Source organism: Dendrobates tinctorius, unplaced genomic scaffold (assembly GCF_039654945.1).
Source record: "Dendrobates tinctorius isolate UK_male_01 unplaced genomic scaffold, ASM3965494v1 ptg000192l, whole genome shotgun sequence".
In the NCBI taxonomy this organism is placed as follows: domain Eukaryota; kingdom Metazoa; phylum Chordata; class Amphibia; order Anura; family Dendrobatidae; genus Dendrobates; species Dendrobates tinctorius.
Window position 1 is genome coordinate 14,824,857 of NW_027361859.1, and position 22,287 is coordinate 14,847,143.

The 22,287-nt window shown below is 46.2% G+C and overlaps 1 protein-coding gene across 1 annotated transcript; it reads left to right on the top strand.

Annotated features, from left to right (window-relative positions):
• Window positions 1-1,895: 1,895 nt before the first annotated feature.
• Window positions 1,896-22,074, top strand: LOC141055910 (uncharacterized). The gene is made up of 7 exons (XM_073552624.1): window positions 1,896-2,107; window positions 13,686-13,835; window positions 13,965-14,144; window positions 14,227-14,350; window positions 14,430-14,524; window positions 14,723-14,813; window positions 19,536-22,074. Exons 2-7 carry the CDS (start codon window positions 13,758-13,760, stop codon window positions 20,939-20,941), a joined length of 1,974 nt encoding a protein of 657 aa, XP_073408725.1. The 5' UTR covers window positions 1,896-2,107; window positions 13,686-13,757; the 3' UTR covers window positions 20,942-22,074.
• The last annotated feature ends 213 nt before the right edge of the window (window positions 22,075-22,287 follow it).

The window sequence follows — 22,287 nt, forward strand, 5'->3', positions numbered from 1 at the left end:
CACGGCTCCGCTCCGTACACTTCGTACAGACACGGCTCCGCTCCGTACACCTCGTACACACACGGCTCCGCTCCGTACACCTTGTACACACGGCTCCGCTCTGTACACCTGGTACACACACGGCTCCGCTCCGTACACCTGGTACACACACGGCTCCGCTCCGTACACCTCGTACACACACGGCTCCGCTCCGTACACCTCGTACACACACGGCTCCGCTCCGTACACCTTGTACTCACACGGCTCCGCTCCGTACACCTCGTACACACGGCTCCGCTCTGTACACCTGGTACACACACGGCTCCGCTCCGTACACCTGGTACACACACGGCTCCGCTCCGTACACTTTGTACACACACGGCTCCGCTCCGTACACCTCGTACACACACGGCTCCGCTCCGTACACCTCGTACACACGGCTCCGCTCTGTACACCTGGTACACACACGGCTCCGCTCCGTACACCTGGTACACACACGGCTCCGCTCCGTACACCTCGTACACACATGGCCCCGCTCAGTACACCTCATACACACGCGGCTCCGCTCCGTACACCTCGTACACACGCGGCTCCGCTCCGTACACCTCGTACACACACGGCTCCGCTCCGTACACCTCGTACACACACGGCTCCTCTCCGTACACCTCGTACACACACGGCTCCGCTCCGTACACCTCGTACACACACGGCTCCGCTCCGTACACCTGGTACACACACGGCTCCGCTCTGTACACCTCGTACACATGCGGCTCCGCTCCGTACACCTGGTACACACACGGCTCCGCTCCGTACACCTCGTACACACGCGGCTCCGCTCCGTACACCTGGTACACACACGGCTCCGCTCCGTACACTTCGTACATACACGGCTCTGCTCCGTACACCTCATACACACACGGCTCTGCTCCGTACACCTCGTACACACGCGGCTCCGCTCCGTACACCTCGTACACACGCGGCTCTGCTCCGTACACCTCATACACACGCGGCTCTGCTCCGTACACCTCATACACACATGGCTCCGCTCCGTACACCTGGTACACACGCGGCTCCACTCCGTACACCTCGTACACATGCGGCTCCACTCCGTACACCTCGTACACATGCGGCTCCGCTCCGTACACCTGGTACACACGCGGCTCCGCTCCGTACACTTCGTACATACACGGCTCTGCTCCGTACACCTCGTACACACACGGCTCTGCTCCGTACACCTCGTACACACACGGCTCTGCTCCGTACACCTCGTACACACACGGCTCTGCTCCGTACACCTCGTACACACGTGGCTCCGCTCCGTACACCTCGTACACACGCGGCTCTGCTCCGTACACCTCGTACACACGTGGCTCCGCTCCGTACACCTCGTACACACGCGGCTCTGCTCCGTACACCTCATACACACATGGCTCCGCTCCGTACACCTGGTACACACGCGGCTCCACTCCGTACACCTCGTACACATGCGGCTCCACTCCGTACACCTCGTACACATGCGGCTCCGCTCCGTACACCTGGTACACACGCGGCTCCGCTCCGTACACCTCGTACACACACGGCTCCGCTCCGTACACTTCGTACATACACGGCTCTGCTCCGTACACCTCGTACACACACGGCTCTGCTCCGTACACCTCGTACACACACGGCTCTGCTCCGTACACCTCGTACACACGTGGCTCCGCTCCGTACACCCCGTACACACGGCTCCGCTCCGTACACCTTGTACACAGGCTGCTCTGCTACATCCCCCCCCCTCGTAAACCCCTCCTGACCCCACACAGAAACTTCCCCTCATCCAGCACCATGACAACCAGCACAGCAGAGTCCTGCATACACTGAGGCCCCTGATCATGTGACCCCTGACTCCTCCCCTCCTGTGACCTCATCACAGGTCCTGTGCGCACAGAGCAGCCATATATGTGGAGTGCGGCTCTGCGGGTGGAGGTCGGTGCTGGAGATTCCCCATTACTGGGCGCGGGGGACATTAACCCCTTCAGCACTGAGGATTCTCTTTTGGGGTCCCTGTGTGGTGTGAACAGTGAGGTAACAGCTGTGGACAGAGGGGTCGCACTGCTTACACACCGTTGTCTATTGGAGCTTTCCGGTAAGCAGCGTTTCCCGTTTCCCCCTCATATATGGAGATTTTGGGGTCACTGCCCTAGAACAAGCAGCGTATAGTTCCCCATGTAACATCTGCCCCCAGACTCCTGTCAGTGATTGACATTGTGCTTTGTTTCTGCTCATAGTAAATACAGGTCGGATTGGGGGCTGCAGGCACCTGTAATGGGGACTTGTCGCTGGGTAACGAGGGGGGAGACGCGGGATGGAAACATTTCCCCATAAGAATAGTGGCCCCAATACCGTTGGGCTGAGACTCGGACACACGACCTTGTGCCGTTACACAATTTGTGGTGACGGTTCCTCAGTAACATTATCGGAGCTCCTATCCTTATAGTGAGCCCCTGCGGTGACATCCAGGAGACCCCACAGAATTCAGGAACTCCAATGGGAACATTTCGGGTCCTCAATCTCCCTGACTGAAGCAATGGACCTGTCTGTGGTCGCCGGGCCGTCCGTCTCCCCTGTATCTGTAGGTTATGGAGCTGACACTGTTGTTTGTAGGCGCGAGGATTGTGCGATCACAAAACCGCTGATGGGTGTTACAAATATCAGGGAAAACTTGGTCAGTGACCTCCAGTACCGAGGACGCCATTCTTCAAGTCTTCTGGGAAGGAAATTAATGGAATGGAATCTGTGGGAAACTGTTGTTTCCAAGGCAAAGTAGGTGGGGGGTAAATGTGTCTGCAGCCGTATTTCCCATCACGTGAACTCATATATTAGTAGTCAGGGTTAGATTCTGAATCTGTCTCCATAGAGAAGATGTTACACAGCCATTCAGCTCGTCTGCTGGTGTTGGTCCCTTGAGAACAGGTAACGTTTGTCAGAAGTTAAATTCAAAACGTGCACCAGTTCCCCCATTAAGTGATTGGATTGGATCCCCCAGATCTTTCAAAATGCAATCGAAAGCCTCAACCGCTTTCTTGTGCGCCATGGTATGTTCATCCCAAACAATTAAATTGCAAGTCTGTAATACTTTCCCTGAGCCCTTAGTGACATTACAGATGGGAGTTTCCAAGAGCTCTTGATTCAAAGGCAATCCTAGTGCTGAATGAGCCGTAAGAGTAAGAGAGTGGCCGCAATCTCATACGAGGCAACGACCAGAGCATGGTTATTGTTTGATCGAATTTCTGCTATAAGAAAATTAATGTTTTACCGGAACCTCCTGGGGCATCAAGTAAAAACAATCTTCCATTTCCACTTGAAACCTGAGCTATAATTGCCAAATACACTGATCTGTGGTCATCAACCACAAGAAGCTTATTTAATGTGACATATTTAGAGATGGGTGGACAGGTGGAAGTTCAGGTTCTGGTCCATGACCCAAACTTTTGGTTTGGTTACCAGAACAGCACGCAAACTTCCACCAGAACCCGAACCCCATTGAGAATAGTGGATATCCGAACTGCTAAGAAAGGAAAAAAATATATATTTTTTCGCTCTCCTCTCCACCACCATTACGGACTTAGTTAGTGTTCTATGTTCAGGCCTGAACAGTGACTGTCCAGTACAAACGCCGAATGTTTCAGTTCGGGTTCACCCATCTATATTCATTCTTCTTTTCCAAATCACGGCTTTTCTCTCACAGAATATCTCTGCCCATAACCCCAGAGTCCAGTGGAGCTGGTGCTGGTAACCCTAATTCTATTACAGCTTTCCTACTGATACATTTGCACCTTTCTTCTGGAGTCAGGAGGACTTTCTTGAATATGTCGGTAGTGAAATTTAAGTCTAAGTCCGGATTACCTCTCCTGTGCTCTCTGTGAATATCTTCTCTAAGATATTCTTTGTATTTGTCCCAAAGAGCCCGGGGATTGGAAGGAGCACAGGTTGTAGTTATTATAACGGACAGGTTTTGAAGTTGAGGTGAAAAGTGAGAGATGCCTCCTGCAATGTCATGTCCCAATGTGGATCATCTTTGATCAGACCACGCTTTTGACACTGCTCATCAACTGTTTTTATATCTGTGAAAGACGTTGGCCCGCTGACAGTGTGAAGCAATAAATGTAGGCAGTAACACTCTGCGTTGTTTGGATGAACAGTACGCGGCCAAGAACATCACTGGAACGTCCCTTCCATCCTTGGCCCCTTGCACCTTTGAAACGTCTGGCTATAATAAAGTCCTCGCAAATGGATCTGCTTGACTGATGTTAATGTATTAGGTTGTCAAGCAGCTCTTTTCTCTGCATTGTTGGTAGTGAAATAAACCCGTCCATTTTGAAGATGGACACTCAGATGAACAATCGGATGTTTTTCATTGATGGGGAAAATATAATAATTGCCACACGGATTTGTTTCTACTTATATACCTTGCCATCTGAGAGCACTGCACATTTTCGATTGTGTAGCTGAAAAGCTGCCATATCACTGCCCTTGTTAGCGAATTCAACAGAACGATGTCATTTTTGCCTCAGGTATAGCTTCACAACTTCAATCAGCTTTCATCTGTTCGCCTCTCAAAAAGTAAGTTTATAAAAACTTTGGTTCTTCATTTGCTACAGGAAGAATCAGACCTATGTTGTGATATTTTGGCCCTGGACTTTAATACTTGGTATAAATCCTGCTTTCTTAAATCCACCTGTCGTTCCAAATGATGTCATCTGAAAAGATTAATTGTGTCTACTAATACTTCGCAGAAAACGCTTGGACTCATGAGTAGTGTTGAGCATTCCGATACTGCAAATATCGGGTATCGGACGATATTCGCTGTATCGGAGTTCCGATACCCAGTTCCGATATTTTTACAATATCGAATACCGGAATCGGAAGTTCCCATAATGCAATGAGCCAGTTGTGTTAGCCATGTTACTAATGGCATGGCTGTGATTGGCTGCTGAAATGATGTCATCATGATGCGCGGTCTGTGCGGGCCTGCCGGGGGTCTGTGCGGGCTGACGGGGGTCTGTGCGGGCCTGCCGGGGGTCTGTGCTGGCCTGTTGGGGGTTGTGTGTGTCTGCAGGCATCGTCAGATGGGACTGCAAGTCCCATCGGGCTATGCCTGCTACAATGACAGTGATTGACACATTAGCCAATGATGGGACAGTAGTAGTCCCATCATCCGGCTAATGTGTTGAATGTAAAAAAACCCAAAACATTCATACTACATACATACTTCATATATACTACATTCATACAACATACATACATATATACTACATTCATACAACATACATACACACTACATAATACATACTACATTCATACAACATACATACTACATTCATACAACATACATACTACATTCATACAGCATACATACTACATAATACATAAATACTACATTCATACAACATACAGTATATACTACATTCATACAACATACATACTTACTACATACATACAACATGCTACATACTGTACATACTACATACATACAATACATACATATAGACATACAGTACATATAACAGAGTACATACTCACCATCACTTGTCACTTTGATCCCCGAAGCCAGTGTCATCTCACTGTAAAAAATATTAAAATAACAAACAACCAATATACTCCCTGATCCGCAGAAATCCACTTGTGTCCCACGACGATCTTCTGCAGTGCATCACTGAGAGGTTACTATAGTTCACTGGTCTCACTTTATGGCAAAAGCTGCGTGGGAACGTTCTCACACAGCAATGCCAAAAGTGAAACTAGGGACTATTTTTTTTACAGTGGCGGAGGAATACAGTGCGGAAGGATGCCTACCTCCCGTCATTGTATTCCTGGAGCCCCTAGAGAGCGGTCGCATCAGCTGATGCTGCTGTTCTCCACGGGAGATCGTCGTGGGACACTCGTGGATTTCTGCGGATAAGGGAGTATATTGGTTGTTTGTTATTTTAATATTTTTTACAGATGACACTGTCTTCAGGGATCAAAGTGACAAGTGATGGTGAGTATGTACTCTCTGTTATATGTACTGTATGTCTATATGTATGTATTGTATGTTGTATGTCTGTAGCATGTTTTATGTAGTATGTATGTATGTAGTATGTATGAATGTAGTATATATGAAGTATGTATGTAGTATGTATGTATATTGTATAAATGTTGAATATATGTAGTATGTATGTAGTATGTATGTTTTTTTTTTTGTTTTGTTTTTTTACATTCAACACATTAGCCGGATGATGGGACTACTACTGTCCCATCACTGGCTAATGTGTCAATCACTATCATTGTAGCAGGCATAGCCCGATGGGCGCCCACACTCTACCCCCCCCCTCCCGAACTGGATGTGCAAGGAAAGAAAGGGTTTATTTTCATTCTGATATTTGTGCCCCATTGACTTGCATGGGTTTCCGGTATCGGAATCGGCGATACCCGATATTTTTGGGGTATCAGTCCGATCCAATCCAATCCGATATTTCTCGATATCGGAAGGTATCGCTCAACACTACTCATGAGTTGTTGCTTACTTGTATGAAAAAAGTGGTTCAGGAGGTAGAATTAAAGGTGGCAAACTGACTTTATCATTTGAGCAGCACATACTGGGCGATTCCAGGTTAAACGTTTTTTCCTGACAATGTTTGCATATTATGTCCATTATGCCTATTATGACTTTCAGATGTGACTTATAGTCCTGAATTGTATCGTAGTGTAACTCTTCCAAAGTCAAGTCAGCCTGCCTAAGTCTTCGCTAAAGTCATATGCGGTCATGTTGACGACATTCCCGTTGTTCAGATGTTTCAGCTGCCTTTGATTCAGCCTGCCTCATTCATTTCCTTTCAAGCCAGGACTTGAATTGTTCACTTGTATGAGCTGTTTGAAAAAATTTTGCTTCTTAGCTTTAGATTAACTTGCCCAATAGATTTTAATTTTTTTTAGGCTGCATTTTAAAACAGTCCTTAGTATTTCGACCCTTAGTAATCACCTCGCACTGATCAGAGATCTAATAGGAAAATGTGTGACTGCCTCACAGTCAGAATGGTTGATATGGAAAACTAAAACAATCAGAACTAAACTTTCACTTTACCTCAGCAGCTTCAATGCTGAACGCTGCACTCTGGTTGATATAGGTAACAGAAATGATCTTATTAGGGCTATGCCCACCCGGGTCCCCGATACTCACCTCCTCACTCCTGCGTTTCAGCGTGCTGCTGGATGGGGATCGCGGTGAACGTCTCCTGCTCTGTCAGCCTTGCGGTCAGCGGTGAAACTTCGGGTCTTGCGCATGCGCACTAGGATGCGGCTGCGCGCGCTGCCTGCTCCTTTAACCTCTGCGGTACCACGACCCGGAAGCAACCCCTGACCAATGGAGCTTCGCCAACAGGTATATTAGGCCGCCTTCCCTTAGTGGAGGCGCCTGATTATTGTGTTACTTTCTGTGCCAGTACTTAGGCCCTAGATATCTGGATCCCCAGTGTCTCTGTCTTCCTTGTGGCTACTCGCGTCTTGGTCTCTTTTTGCCCTTCCTGTTACCTGTTGCCCTTTCATCTTACGCTGCTCCTCCTAGTCATCCCTACTGTTGCTGTCCATCCCGTCCCTGGTGGTCCCCTGTCTCTACATTTCCCTTGGCCTCCGACCTTGTCCTCCGTCTCTTGCTCCTATCCCTGTCTGTCCATGTTACATGGTGATACCTTCTTCCCTTCTCCTCGGTATTCCCTGTCCTGTATTATTTTTGTCCCTTTTTTTACTTTTTACCTCCCTACGATCCGCTCTCTTTTTACCGGCTGTCGTGGTACTCTTGCCCCCTAGGGGTGCCCCTAACGGTTCCTGTATAAGGGTTGGATTAATCTGGTTAGCTCGCCCAGTGTGGGTACGGTACAGCAACCCAGCGGGTCCACTCTAGGAAGTTTGCCGATTCCAGGCGTTACTGTATAGTCAGGCCATGGACCCCGCCAGTGCTGCTTTCTCCGCTCAGAAAGAATTGTCCTTCCTGCGCGGGAATCAGAGCCACATTATGTCCTGTATGCAGTCTATGGAGTCCAGGCTGTCTACCCTACAGGCCTCAGATCTGCCATCCAGCTCGCCAACCTTCAGCAAGAGCTTGCACAGCAGCGTGATACACAATCTTTCATGCTGAGTTATATGGCTTCTGTGGACGACCGACTGTATAACCTTCAGTCGGCCGCCACAGCCTCTGCACAGGCCCCATCCCATGACCCTGAGCCTGCTCCCAATCCACATCCTCCGCCGCGCTTAGGGAAGCTGCCTAGATATAGTGGAGATCCTAAACTTTGCCGTGGTTTTCTGAACCAGTGCCGCCTTCATTTTGAGCTTTTACCCCAGCAATATCATACCGACCATGCCAAAGTGGCGTTCATAGTGTCTCATCTTGAGGGAGAGGCTCTAGCTTGGGTAAATCCTCTATGGGAACGTGACGACCCCATAGTTTCTAGTTTGCTGCCCTTTGTTGATACATTTCGTAGAGTTTTTGATGAGCCAGGTCGGTTGGCCTCTGCCACTGAGTCTCTCTTTAATCTTAACCACGGTTCCCTCTCTGTTGGGCAGTACGCTATTCGTTTTCGTACACTGTCTTCTGAGTTGGGGTGGAATAATGAGGCCCTGGTCGAGGCTTTTTGGCGGTGACTTTCAAGCAAAATTAAGGATGAGCTCGCGGGTCGGGATACACCAACTAATCTGGAGGATCTTATTTCTTTGGCTACGCGCATAGATTTGCATTTTCAGGAGTGCTCTCGTGAGTTGGCCAGAGAGAGGAGAGCTTTTTGACCGTCTTCCTCCGTTCACAGGCCGCTCAGTCCACGTTCAATTGTGGATCCCTGTGCTTCCACACTGGAACCGATGCAGGTGGATCGGCTCAAGATGGCGGAACTGCATCGTAGGGAGAGACGTGCGCAGGGCTTGTGCTACTATTGTGGAGGAACCTCTCTATTTCTCCGTTCCTGCCCAGAGAGGCCTGGAAACTCTTCCACCTAGGCCATGTAAGAGAGGCCTCCCTAGGTGTATGTGACTCCTCTCCACCCCTTACTCCCTTACTATATCTGTTTTAATTGTCCTAGGTCAGAGACACAATTCTGAGGTGGCATATGTGGATTCAGGCGCAGCAGGGAACTTTATCAGGCTCAAGGAGGTGGTAAAATATCGCATTCCAGTTATTACCCTGCAGAATCCACGTGTGATTGCTTCGGTGGATGGCAAACCCCTGCAAGAACCCGTTACCATGGTTATTGAGGAGGTGGTGTTGCAAATAGGCGCATTGCATCAGGAGAGGATTGCTTTTTATGTGTTGCCCAACTTGTCTCTTGCACTCCTTCTTGGTCTCCCCTGGCTTAGGACGCATGAGCCCATCCTCGACTGACGCTTGGGTGAGGTTCTCCGTTGGGAGCCGGATTTTTCTTTGTCAAAAAGGACGGCTCTCTTTGGCCTTGTATAGACTACCGCGGATTGAATGACATCACGGTCAAGAACAAGTATCCCCTGCCGCTCATTCCGTAGCTCTTTGACCGTGTAAGAGGGGCCTGAATCTTCTCTAAACTGGACCTTCGTGGTGCATACAATCTGCTCCGTATTCACTCTGGAGATGAGTGGAAAACCGCCTTTAATACGCGGGATGGACATTATGAAAATTTGGTCATGCCCTTTGGCCTCTGCAATGCACTTGCGGTGTTTCAGGAGTTTGTTAACGATATCTTCCGGGATCTGCTGTATTTTTGTGTTGTGGTGTACCTGGACGACATCCTCATTTTTTCTTCAGACCTCTCTTCCAACAGAAAGTGTTCGGATGGAACTGCAGCGACTGTGGGAATCACCTCTATGCCAAGATCGAAAAGTGCATTTTTGAAAAGGCCTCCTTACCTTTCCTGGGGTATGTCATCTCTGGATTGAAGATGGATCCCGAAAAACTGTCCGCCATTCTGAAATGTCCTTGTACTGTTGGAGTCAGGTCCATACAATGGTTTCTCGGTTTTGCAAACTATTATAGTCAGTTTATTCCTCACTTTTCCTCAGTGTCCAAGCCCATCTTGGCTCTCATTCGAAAGGGAGCTAATTCCAAAGTCTGGACCTTGGAGGCTGAAAACGCCTTTCAGACCCTGAAACAGTCCTTTGCTTCCGCACCTGTGCTACATCGTCCAGAGGCTAGCAGACCGTTCATCCTTGAGGTGGATGCTTCCTCCATGGGAGCCGGTGCGGTACTCTCCCAAAGGTCTTCGTCTGGTTGGTTAGTCACTTGTGGCTTTTTCTCCAAGGCATTTACTTCATCGGAGTGCAACTACTCCATTGGAGACCGTGAGCTGTTACCCATAAAATGGCACTACCTTCTGGAGGGAGCATTTCATCCCTTTGTGATCTTCACCGACCATAATGGCCTATATCCAGTCGGCTCAGAGGGTTAATCCCCGCCAAGCCAGGTGGGCTCTGTTTTTTGCCCGCTTTGAGTTCATGCTCCGTTTTCGACAAGGCTGCAAGAACGTCAAGGCTGATGTGCTGGTTATACAGTAATTCTGGTGGTCATTTGCCCTTCGCTCCTGAGTTAGCCAAAATTTTTATACATCATATTTTCAGACTCCATGGATTCCCAGGACACACGACACCTCGTGTCTGACCGAGGTGTTCATTTCACTTCCCGATTCTGTTCTGGAGAACTCTTTGCAAACTCCTGGATGTGTCCTTGGATTTCTCCTCTGCTTACCACCCACAGACACAACGGTCAAGTGGAGTGAACTTACCAGGTGTTGGTCTCTTACTTGCGTCATTTCTCCAACGCTCATTAAGACGACTGGGTCTGCCTTCTCCCTTGGGCAGAATTTGCTTATAATAACCACTCCAGTGAGTCTTCAACCAAGTCCTCATTTTTTTAGGGTTTTCGGACGACATCCTGGCATACCACTCTTCCAGTAACCGCAGCCTCAGGTATACCCGCAGCTGACTCCTTATCTTTGGAGTTTTCTGAGATTTGGAAGGAAATCAAAGTAGCGCTTGAAAAAGCTGGTGATCGATGAAAAGTCATGCAGATAAGAGATACTTGGAATCTCCACCTTATCATCCATGCGATAAAGTATAGCTCTCCTCCAAATATATTAGACTGAAGATTCCCTCCCACAAACTGGGTCCTCGATACATTGGTCCTTTTGAGATCCACAGACGTATCAACGACGTTGCCTACAAATTAAGGATGCCTGCCTCGCTCCGTATTCCCAATGCCTTCCACGACTCCCTCCTTAATCATGTGGTACTTAATCATTTCCATGCTACACCCGGCTCTACCCCTCAACCGGTTAGTACCGACAATGTCTTTGAGGTAAGGGATATACTTGCCATGAGGAAAGTTAGAGGGAGAACTTACTTTCTCATTTATTGAAAGGGGTTCGGTCCTGAGGAGAGGTCTTGGGAACCTCGGGAGAACATCAATGCTCCTCGTATTGTAAAGAGATTAATGTCCAATCTCGGGAAAGAGGAATGTAGAAGGGGGGTACTGTTAGGGATATGCCCACCCAGGTCCCCGATACTCACCTCCTCACTTCTGCATCCTGGCGTGCTGCTGGACGGGGATCGCTGTGGACGTCTCCTGTGCTGTCGGCCTTGCGGTCGACGGTGGAACTTCGGGTCTTGCGCATGCACACTAGGACGCTCGCGCTGCCTGCTCCTTTAACCTCTGCAGTACCGTGACCCGGGAGCACCCCCTGACCAATGGAGCTTCGCCGACAGGTATATCAGGCTGCACTCCCTTAGTGGAGGTGCCTGATTATTGTGTTACTTTCTTTGCCAGTACTTAGGCCCTAGATATCTGGATCCCCAGTGTCTGTCTTTTTTGTGGCTACTCGCCTTACAGCGTCTTGATCTCTTTTTGCCCTACCTGTTGCCCTTTGGTCTTACTCTGCTCCTCCTAGTCATCCCTACTGTTGCTGTCCGTCCTGTCCGTCCCTGGTGGTCAGCTGTCTCCACATTTCCCTTGGCCTCCGACCTTGGCCTCCGTCTCTTGCTCCTATCCCTGTCTCTCCATGTTACATGGTGATACCTTCTTCCCGTCTCCTCGGTATTCCCTGTCCTGTATTATTTTTGTCCCTTTTTGACTTTTTACTTCCTTACGAGCCGCCCTCTTGGTACTGGCTGTTGCGGTACTCTTGCACCCTGGGGGTGCCCCTAACGATCCCTGTATAGGGGTTGGATTAATCTGGTTAGCTCACCCAGTGTGGGTACAGGACCACGATCCAGAGGGTCCACTCTAGGAAGTTCGAAGATTGCAGGCGTTATAGATCTTACTGTGAGGCAATTCTAATAAATGAGGCACCAGTTACTTCTGCAACTGTTGTTGCTATAATTACAGACTTTAGAGCGACTTATCAGGTTGCCCCACCTTAGTGACTATATAATTGTTCCCCCATTTTAATTTCGACTCTTTGGACGCTGTCGCTCTAATTAAAAACTGTGGTTTTGCATTCAACACACAGACACCCTTTTTCTCCTTTATTTCTAGAGTCTTAATTAGGGGGGCCAAATCTCATGAAGGGGGGGATTTAGAGTTTTAGGCTGAGTTCACACGTGGCTTTTTTTCGCGTTTCCGCGGCGGTTTTAACCACGCGATTTTGCTGTGAAAAATAAGCATTCCATGCATTCCTATGGGATTCCGCAATGCTGTGCTAATGCTGCGGTTTCTACCGCGGCGGAATCGCTTCACGGTAAAAAACGCAGCATGCACATTAATTTTGCGGAATCGCGGTGATCCCGCACCCATAGGAATGCATTGTTCTACTTACTTTCCGCATGTGGCTGTGCCCACTGCCCACCATGCGAAAAGTAAGCAGAACAATTGCGGATGGTACCCACGGTCCGGAGGAGAGGAGACTGTCCTCCGGGCTTTGGGTACAATATCCCTGTAAAAAAATAGAATTTAAAATAAAAAATATTGTTATTCTCACCTTCCGATGTCCCGGGCAGCCTTCCCGCCTCTCTCCACGCTCCTGTTCCCAGTACTCCTTTGCGAAAATGCCCGCGATGACGTCTGTTCTCGCGGGATTGCGAAGTCTCGCGGTCATTCGCACGACGTCATCGCGAACTACAGCGAGACGTCGCGATCCCGCGAGAACGTACGTCATCGCGGGCATTTTCGCAAAGGATTACTGGGAATGGGAGCGAGGAGAGAGGCGGGAACGCTGCGCGGGACGTCGGAAGGTAAGAATAACACCATTTTTTATTTTTTTTATTATTTTTTACATTTTATCTTTTACTACTGATGCTGCATAGGCGGCCTCAGTAGTAAAAAGTTGGTCACACATGTCAAACACTATGTTTGACGAGTGTGACCAACCTGTCAATCAGTTCTCCAAGCGATGCTACAGATCGCTTGGAAAACGCTAGCATTTTGCAAGCTAATTACGGGAATTTAAAATGCGATTTTTCCCGCGGAATGGAATTCCGGAACTCTCGCAGTAATTTCCGCGAGAGTTCCGCTACGTGTGAACCCAGCCTTAATGTTCGCAGTGTTTGTAGTCTGGTCTTAAAACGAACCGTTTGTATTCAACAGGCTATATATATATATATATATATATATATATATATATCTCTCAAATACTGTAAAATAATATATATCCTCATATGTTTCCCTTATTATCTCCAGTAATTGTATTATTACACAGGAGTTTTATGATGTTACATCGGCTCATCTTCTCATTCAGGTCTCTACAATATCGGATCCTCTCAGTGAAGATCTTCTATAGAAGAGAATTTTCCTGATTTACTCACAACATATGGATATGGACAGAGACAAGATGGCGGAGAGGATATTACACCTCACCCTAGAGATCCTCTTCCGGCTTACTGGAGAGGTGAGAGATTCTGATGACGTCACATTACATCATTCTTATCTATGGGAATAACAGATGGACAGAACTGGAGAGGTGAGGACTCTGGAAATGTCTGTAGTGAGATTTATTAATGTGTCTCTCCATAACCAGGATTACACAGTAGTGAAGAAGACCTCTAGTGAGCGCTGTCAGGACCCTGTGTCTGAGGGATGGGGAAGACCCCTGCGCCCAATCACAAGGCCTCCACCTCACCCCCTGATACATGAGGACATCAATGACCAGAAGATCCTAGAACTCACCTACAAGATGATTGAGCTGCTGACTGGAGAGGTGACACTGCTGGGAATGCTGGGACATTATACACTAACGCTATGAAGGGATCGGGGGATGACGGTATCACTGTATGTGTCAGGTTCCTATGAGGTGTCAGGATGTCGCCGTCTATTTCTCCATGGAGGAGTGGGAGTATTTAGAAGGACACAGATATCTGTACAAGGATGTCATGATGGAGGTTCCCCGGCCCCTCACATCACCAGGTAATAGGACTAAATACACACGGCCTATAATTATCTGTATGTAAAGAATGAATTCAGTCCCTGTATGTGTTTCCTCCAGATCTATCCAGTAAGAGGACAACACCAGAGAGATGTCCCCGTCCTCTTCCACAAGACTGTAAACAAGAAGATCCCAATGTTCCTCAGGATCATCAGGTAGATGGAGAGAAGGTGTCATGAGATCTCCCCTATGATGTGTAGACGGCTGTGTAGGTCTTGTGCTCAGTCTTGTTTTATCCACCAGTATTATATGTTTTATACTTGTGTAATGAGAACGGTGGAGATGGCAGGATTAGAGCTGATCATAGATGTGACTTCTCCATCTGTCTGTGACTTTTACAATATTTGTTTCAGGGTGAAGATCTGACCCATATTAATACTACAGAGACATATGTGAGGGATGATGAGCGGTGTAAAGAGGAGATTCCTACATCTGACTACCCACGTGAGTAATGACCACTAAATGGAGAGAAGTCACACGATTTTCTCAGTCACCGACTGTGGCTGCTTTATCGGTCGTGTAGTCTGGCCTTATCTCAATCGTGTGATTGCCATTTTGCCTCTACATCACAATATTCTCCATCCAAAACTGTTTAAATGACTTTGGCCATTGAAAGCCCTTTCCTATAGAACTTACAACCTGGAAGATTCATCTATCCTCTGGGATTAGGAGAAGCTGACCGTTACCTGTCCAGATCTGTAAACTACAAAGCCAAATGACAGCGTACGTAGAATGTGCTGACAAGTTAGAAAATCACTTGAAGAAAAATATTTTGATGGGCCTGTATGAGAAAGCGGAGGGTAATGATGCTGTTGGCTTCCTAGATCCCTGATATCTTATTGGGTGAATCTCCCTTCTGTGCTGCTGAATGTGCTCATATGGTCCCTACAAGACCAGATCCAGTCTTTCTGGCCAAACTTCACTTTTATGTTTGACAGCAGTAAATGTGCAGTGAGGCCAAGTGTGAATTTCTGTACAATAACAACAGAGTTTACATTTATTCTGACTTTTCAATTTCCAGTAATTCAGATTACTGCACAATCTCTCCTGAAATGGGGGCGCTAATACTTTCTCTGTACTTCTGGTCAAGACTCATTGTAGCTTCAATGGTCCACCATAAATGATTGCTACTACGGTTTAATGGTGGAGTCCCCCCCCCCAAACTTACATTGTTATTGGGGATGTAACCTTTTTTATGTCTTTTTTTTTTTTTTTTACAGGTTTTCTGTAGGATAGTTTGATTTTGGTTGGATTGGTCCACCTAACTTATATGACTCTGTAACTCCCTGGTATGTTTAACCCCTTAATGACGGGAGCTTTTTTTTTTTTTTTCGTTTTTCCCACCCCTTCTTTCCAGAGCCATATCTTTTTTTATTTTTCCATCAATATGGCCATGTGAGGGCTTATTTTTCGCGGGACGAGTTCTACTTTTGAACAACACCATTGGTTTTACCATGTCGTGTACTCGAAAACGGGAAAAAAATTCCAAGTGCAGTAAAATTGCAAAAAAAGTGCAAAATCACACTTGTTTTTTGTTTGGCTTTTTTGCTAGGCTTACTAAATGCTAAAACTGACCTGCCATTATGATTCTCCAGGTCATTATGAGTTCATAGACACCAAACACGTCTAGGTTCTTTGTTATCTAAGTGGTGAAAGGAAATTCCAAAGTTTGCTAAAAAAAAAAAAAATGCGTAATTTTCCGAGACCCATAGCGTCTCCAATTTTCGTGATCTCGGGTCTGGTGAGGGCTTATTTTTTGGTGCCGAGCTGTTGTTTTTAATGATACCACTTTTGTGCAAATGCGTTCTTTTGATCGCCCGTTATTGCATTTTAATGCAATGTCACGGCGACAAAAAAAATGTAATTCTGGCGTTTTTCTCGCTACGCCGTTTATCGATCGGGTTAATCCTTTTTTTTTATTGATCGGGCGATTCTGAACGCGGCGATACCTAATATGTGTTTTGTTTTATTTTGATTGGGGAGAAAGGGGGTGATTTGATCTTTTAGGTTTTTTTTTAATTTTTTTAAATTTTTAAACACTTTTTTTTTTTTTTACTTTTGGCATGCTTCAGTAGCCTCCATGAGAGGCTAGAAGCTTGCCATACTTGATCGGCTCTGCTACATATACGCGATGAGCAGATCGCCCATATGTAGCAGATTTACTGCATTGCTATGAGCGCCGACCACATGGTGGCGCTCATAGCAATGTGCCTTGACAACCTCCGATCACGTGACGGGGTCGGTGATGCGCTCTTTGGCGGCCGGAAGCAGAAGTTAAATGCCCGCTGTCAACGTTTGACAGCGGGATTTAACTAGTTAATAGGCGCGGGCGGATCGCGATTCCGCTCGCGCCTATTGCGGGCACATGTCAGCTGTTTATAACGTTGCGGCTTTGAGGTTGGCTCACCTCTGGAGTCCACCTCAAAGCCGGGGATATTGACCGCTGACGTAAGGGGTTCCTCTTCCAAATGCCTGAGATCTAACCTCAGCTCTGCAGTATTATAAAAAGTTATCTTTATTTCTTGAAACTCATTTGATAGACAATATTGGCCCTTACGATAGTTTAGATTGCCAAGAGCCACCGAGCTCCATTCTGTAATTACCCCAGAGAGGTTTCTCCACTAATTAATCCGTTTTTACTGATGAAGGCTTTTGACTACAGTAGTTAGTGCCCAAAATACTCTGATTTAACCATTTTCTGCACCCAGTTTTGTGTTCCTAATCGGGCCCAAATCTGACGTGTGTCACTTTGTGCTGATAACTTTGGAATTCTTCACAAAGGATAATAGGAAACAAATGGACCTTACAAATTATTAACGTCTCTTGAATCCGAGAATACCCTATATATGCTTGTACACTACTGTCTGGGCACATGGCAGGTTCAGAAGGGAAGGCGCCCCATTTAGCTATTGGAATGTAGATGTTGTTGGAATAGTTTGCAGACACAATGTATTGGGGCACTGTTTGTGGTCACCTGTGTCATGAACTGCGGGTGTTTGGTTGCCCCTAGTTCGTTAGGGGATTTATTATATTCCACGTTCCAGTTCCGGTTTGGAACTTGCAGCTCTCTGACGCCCCCCTTACCCTCAGGTCAGTCAGGGGACTACACCTAGGATAAGTAGTCGCCAGAAGGGCCGCTTTGCTGTGTACTGGCTATTGGGTACGCTGCAGTGAGGGCAATATAACTACTCTCAGTCTCAGGTGGGAAATCCACTTGTGAATTTCTGTCCGTCACTGCCAGTGTCTCCCCAAAGCCCAGAACACTTCGCTGCCACCAGCTCCTGATTTTATAATTAATAATGGGTCAGGAGCCAACCCAATCAGTAGCGTTGACCGAGTTCGGAGGTCGTGGCAATAAGTTATTAGAGCAAGTAAAACCAAACTTGTAAATATGATAGCTTTTACTCCAAAAAGAAATAGGCAGTGTTTACAAAAGTATATAAAAAGGTATTACAAATGAGACAATCTACAATATGTACAAGCGATTACAAAACAGAGGTTTAAAAGAAGTGCTTACATGTTTCGGTTACTGGCAAGCCATGTGGAGATGGTTGGTGGGGGAGGGGAAATTTCCCAATTCCTCAGGTCTCAATGCACAGCTGGATCCCCAGGCAAAAGACACCATTCTAAGGGTACCGTTACACCTTGCGATGCACCAGCGATCACGACTAGCGATATGACGCGGTCAGGATCGCTGGTGCATCGCTAGGTGGTCGCTAGTGAGCTGCCACTCAGGCAGATCTCACCAGCGACATCGCTGGGGACGGGGATCGCTACTTACCTGTCAGACGAGGCGATCCTGACGTCCTCCCGCCCGCGTCCACGCGCTGCTCGTCATCACAGCAGGAAGCGCCGCAGGAAGTGGCCGACAAGGAATGGTCCAGGACGTTCTCGCACGATCAGCGATAACCAGCGGGGGAGCCGGTCGGAGGTAAGTATCACATGCAGCGATATCGCTAGCAATATCGCTGCAACGTCACAAAATCGGTGACTTTACAGCGATATTGCTAGCGATATCACAGTGTGTATCGGGGGCTTAAGTGAGCTTCAATATCTTACACCCTCTGTCCCTGACATCACGGAGGGGTCGGTGCTATGGAATGCAATCCCCTTTTTAGAAGTTACTAAAAACTCAAATGTCATAACTGAGAGGTCGGTGCTATGGAATGCAATCCCCTTTTTAGAAGTTACTAAAAACTCAAATGTCCTAACTCGGGCTGTGAGGCTCGTAGACGGGCGGCAGAACTATCATTTTTCCGAGTATGAAATTGCCATTCATTTAAGTCCAAACGCGATCTGTCTGCCGGCTAGGGGTAAGCAGGAACCCTTTTCTCAGCTCCTGGATCTGCGTGAACCCCTGGCTGTGTATCTTTGACACCGCGCCTAGTGACAGAAGCAGACGTTGAGGAGATTTGACACACCTTTTGCAGACTACCTAATATGACAAAATGGTAGAAATCCCCATAAAGTGACTCAGATTTGGAAATTATATCCCTCCGTGAATTTATCTATAGGAGTACTGACTATTTTGACTCCACAGCCACTTTCCAGAAATTATCTCGCAGTGGATGTTGGAGAGTGAAAATTGCACATTTGCCATTTTATTGCCCAGCACATAGTGCCCAGATTGTGCTCTGGGAGACACACACACCGTAAATTAAGTGGGTTATTCTAAATATAGTAATGCAAAATACATGGGTGCTAAATGTGGTTTGGGCGCACTGCAAGGCTCAGAAGTGAGGGGGAGATTTGACTTTGGGAGATATTGCTGGATTGGTTTATGGAAGCCAAGTTGTTTTCAAGAACGTTTGGGCTACTAATAATGTGGAAACCTCAGTTTTTTCAGTGACATATGATGGACATGAGTGGGGGCTTGTTTTTTTTAAGGATTAGTAGAGTTTTTTAGTGGTATTATTTTTGCCTACATAACATTGTTTTGTGGCTGTTTGTTCATTCTGCCTCACAAATATGAAATAAACAGTTGAACACCATACTCCACTGGTTCATCCTATGAGGTTTTCTATTAGAATGTGAATTGTCATTCTCTTGGTGAATAATTCAATATTTTTACATAACTTGCCATTTTACTGACAGTTTAAGTAGAAATGTTCAAAGAATAAAATTTATGGATATTTTATTCAAAAATAATTGTTTTTTTCTTGGCAGATGACTGTCCCAAGAGATCAGAGGGACAACTGACATCTTCAATTTTTAAATCAGATGACCTTGAAATCCCACAGGATACAATTGAAGTGAATTCCATTACTCCAGATATATCATCATCCCTTCACAGCAAATATGTGTCATCTGATCCTTTGAAACAGGTCCTGTCTTCTGATTCATTACCGACTATTAAGGAAAATCAACATCACAAAATAATGATTAAAAAACGAACTGCTCCTAAAGTAAAGAAGCCAATGTCGCATTCAGAATATGGAAATACTTTCGAAGGGGAAGACTATTTTCTTAAACATCAAAAAATTGACACAGCAGAGAATAGAATAGAATCGGATCTTGTTAGACACCAGAGAACCCACACAGGGGAGAAGCCATTTTCATGTTCAGAATGTGGGAAATGTTTTTTATGGAAATCATTTCTTATTAGACACCAGAGAAGTCACACAGGGGAAAAGCCATTTTCATGTTCAGAATGTGGGAAATGTTTTGTAGCTAAATCATATCTTGCTAAACATCAGAGAAGTCATACAGGGGAGAAGCCTTTTTCATGTTCAGAATGTGGGAAATGTTTTACAGAGAAATCAAATTTTATCAGACATCAGAAAACTCACACAAGGGAGAAACATTATTCATGTTCAGAATGTGGGAAATGTTTTGTAGATATATCAACTCTTGTTACACATCATAGAACTCACACAGGGGAGAAGCCATTTTCATGTTCAGAATGTGGGAAATGTTTTGTTAAGAAATCATCTCTTCTTAGTCACCACAGTAGGCACACAGGGGAGAAGCCTTTTTCCTGTTCAGAATGTGGGAAATACTTTAGACAGAAATGGAATCTTGTTATACACCAAATAACTCATACAGGGGAGAAGCCTTTTTCATGTTCAGAATGTGGGAAATGTTTTAACCAGAAAGCAAATCTTGATAGCCACCAGAGAACCCACAGAGGGGTGAAGCCTTTTTCATGTTCAGAATGTGGGAAATGTTTTAACTGGAAATCAGATGTCATTATACACCAAAGAACCCACACAGGGGAGAAGCCTTTTTCATGTTCAGAATGTGGTAAATGTTTTAACCGGAAAGTGCTTCTTGATAGCCACAAGAGAACCCACACAGGGGAGAAGCCTTTTTCCTGTTCAGAATGTGGGAAATGTTTTTTATGGAAATCATTTCTTGTTAGACACCAGAGAAGTCACACTGGGGAAAAGCCATTTTCATGTTCAGAATGTGGGAAATGTTTTAACCGGAAAGCACATCTTGATGGCCACCAGAGAACCCACACAGGGGTGAAGCCTTTTTCATGTTCACAATGTGGGAAATGTTTTAAGCAGAAAGCGCATCTTGATAGACACCAGAGAACCCACACAGGGGAGAAACCTTTTTCATGTTGAGAATGTGGAAAATGTTTTGTGAAGAAATCATTTCCTCATTGTCACCAGAGTAGTCACACAGGGGAGATGCCTTTTCATGTTCTTAATGTGGGAAATGTTTCACTTGGAAATCAACTCCTAAGGGGACCCTGACACCAGCAAAAACAATAATAACCACTGACACTGGGTCTGCATTGGGGCTGGCTGTTAGTCAGTGCCGGGACGTGGTTATAGCTGCCACTCTGTATACTCAGAGTGGTGACTGACACAGTGCTGGCTCCGTCGCTGTGACTCAAGCCGAATGCTGATGGGGAGAATAAAGTTAATTTTTTACCAGCAGCGTTTGACTACATGTAGGCAGTAACTCTATTAACATGCAGATTAAGCCATATCTGCAGGTAAATAGTGTTCTTTCTGCTGACAGGTTCCCTTTAATAAACACTAGAGAAGTCACACAAGGGAGAAGGTGTTTTCCTGTTCAGAATGTTGGAAATGTTTGAACAAAAAATTGTATTTTCTTAAAGGGGTGGTCCACTACTAGGACAAACCCTTTTCATTTCTCATGTTTGGCCTCATTAAAATAAAAACAATCAAACTCGGCTCCTGTGTCGGCGCTGTTCCAGTGGTGTCTTGATTCATGTTCCCGGGGCTCCCGTGAGGTTGTTATATCTCACGAGCCCTGAGCCCATCAGTGCCGAATGCCCTGCCTTTGGACGTATTGAATATCAACAGGAAACAAGGGCTGAGGATGTTTTTTGCCTTTTTCATGATGTTCGATTTGTCCAATGGTGGGGACAGTGACGCCAGCACTGATTGGGTGCATGGCTCAAATGACGTAGCAACATCATATGCGCCCCGAAATGCAAGTACTGGCACCACATGTGAGGATTTTAGAAGTGTTTTTATTTGAAAAGGACCAAACATGAGGAATGAGAAGTGGTTGTCCAAGTAGTGAACAACCCTTTTAAACATCTAAAACAGCACACAGAGAGAAGCCATTATTATACCTACAGTGTGAGAAGTTAATTACTGGAAGATCATGTTTTGTTGACCATCAAAAATAACTCAGACAAGGATAAACTATATATGTAATTGACAAATTGTACAAAAACATATAACAGACAGTCGTATCATTAAATGAGAAACAGAAATTACTTTAGAACTTACTGTAGTTTTTGGATAATAAGATACACTTTTGGCAAGAAAAAATTTTTGTTAATAAGTGAGTGCATGTCATAGACTGGAGGCAGCTTCATGTGACAGATGAGAACAAAAAGACAGGTGTCCCTTCTGATTACTGTGAGAACTACTCTCTCCTCCAGCCCCACACTTCTCTAACTGATTGTTACAGAACAGGAGAGGAAGAT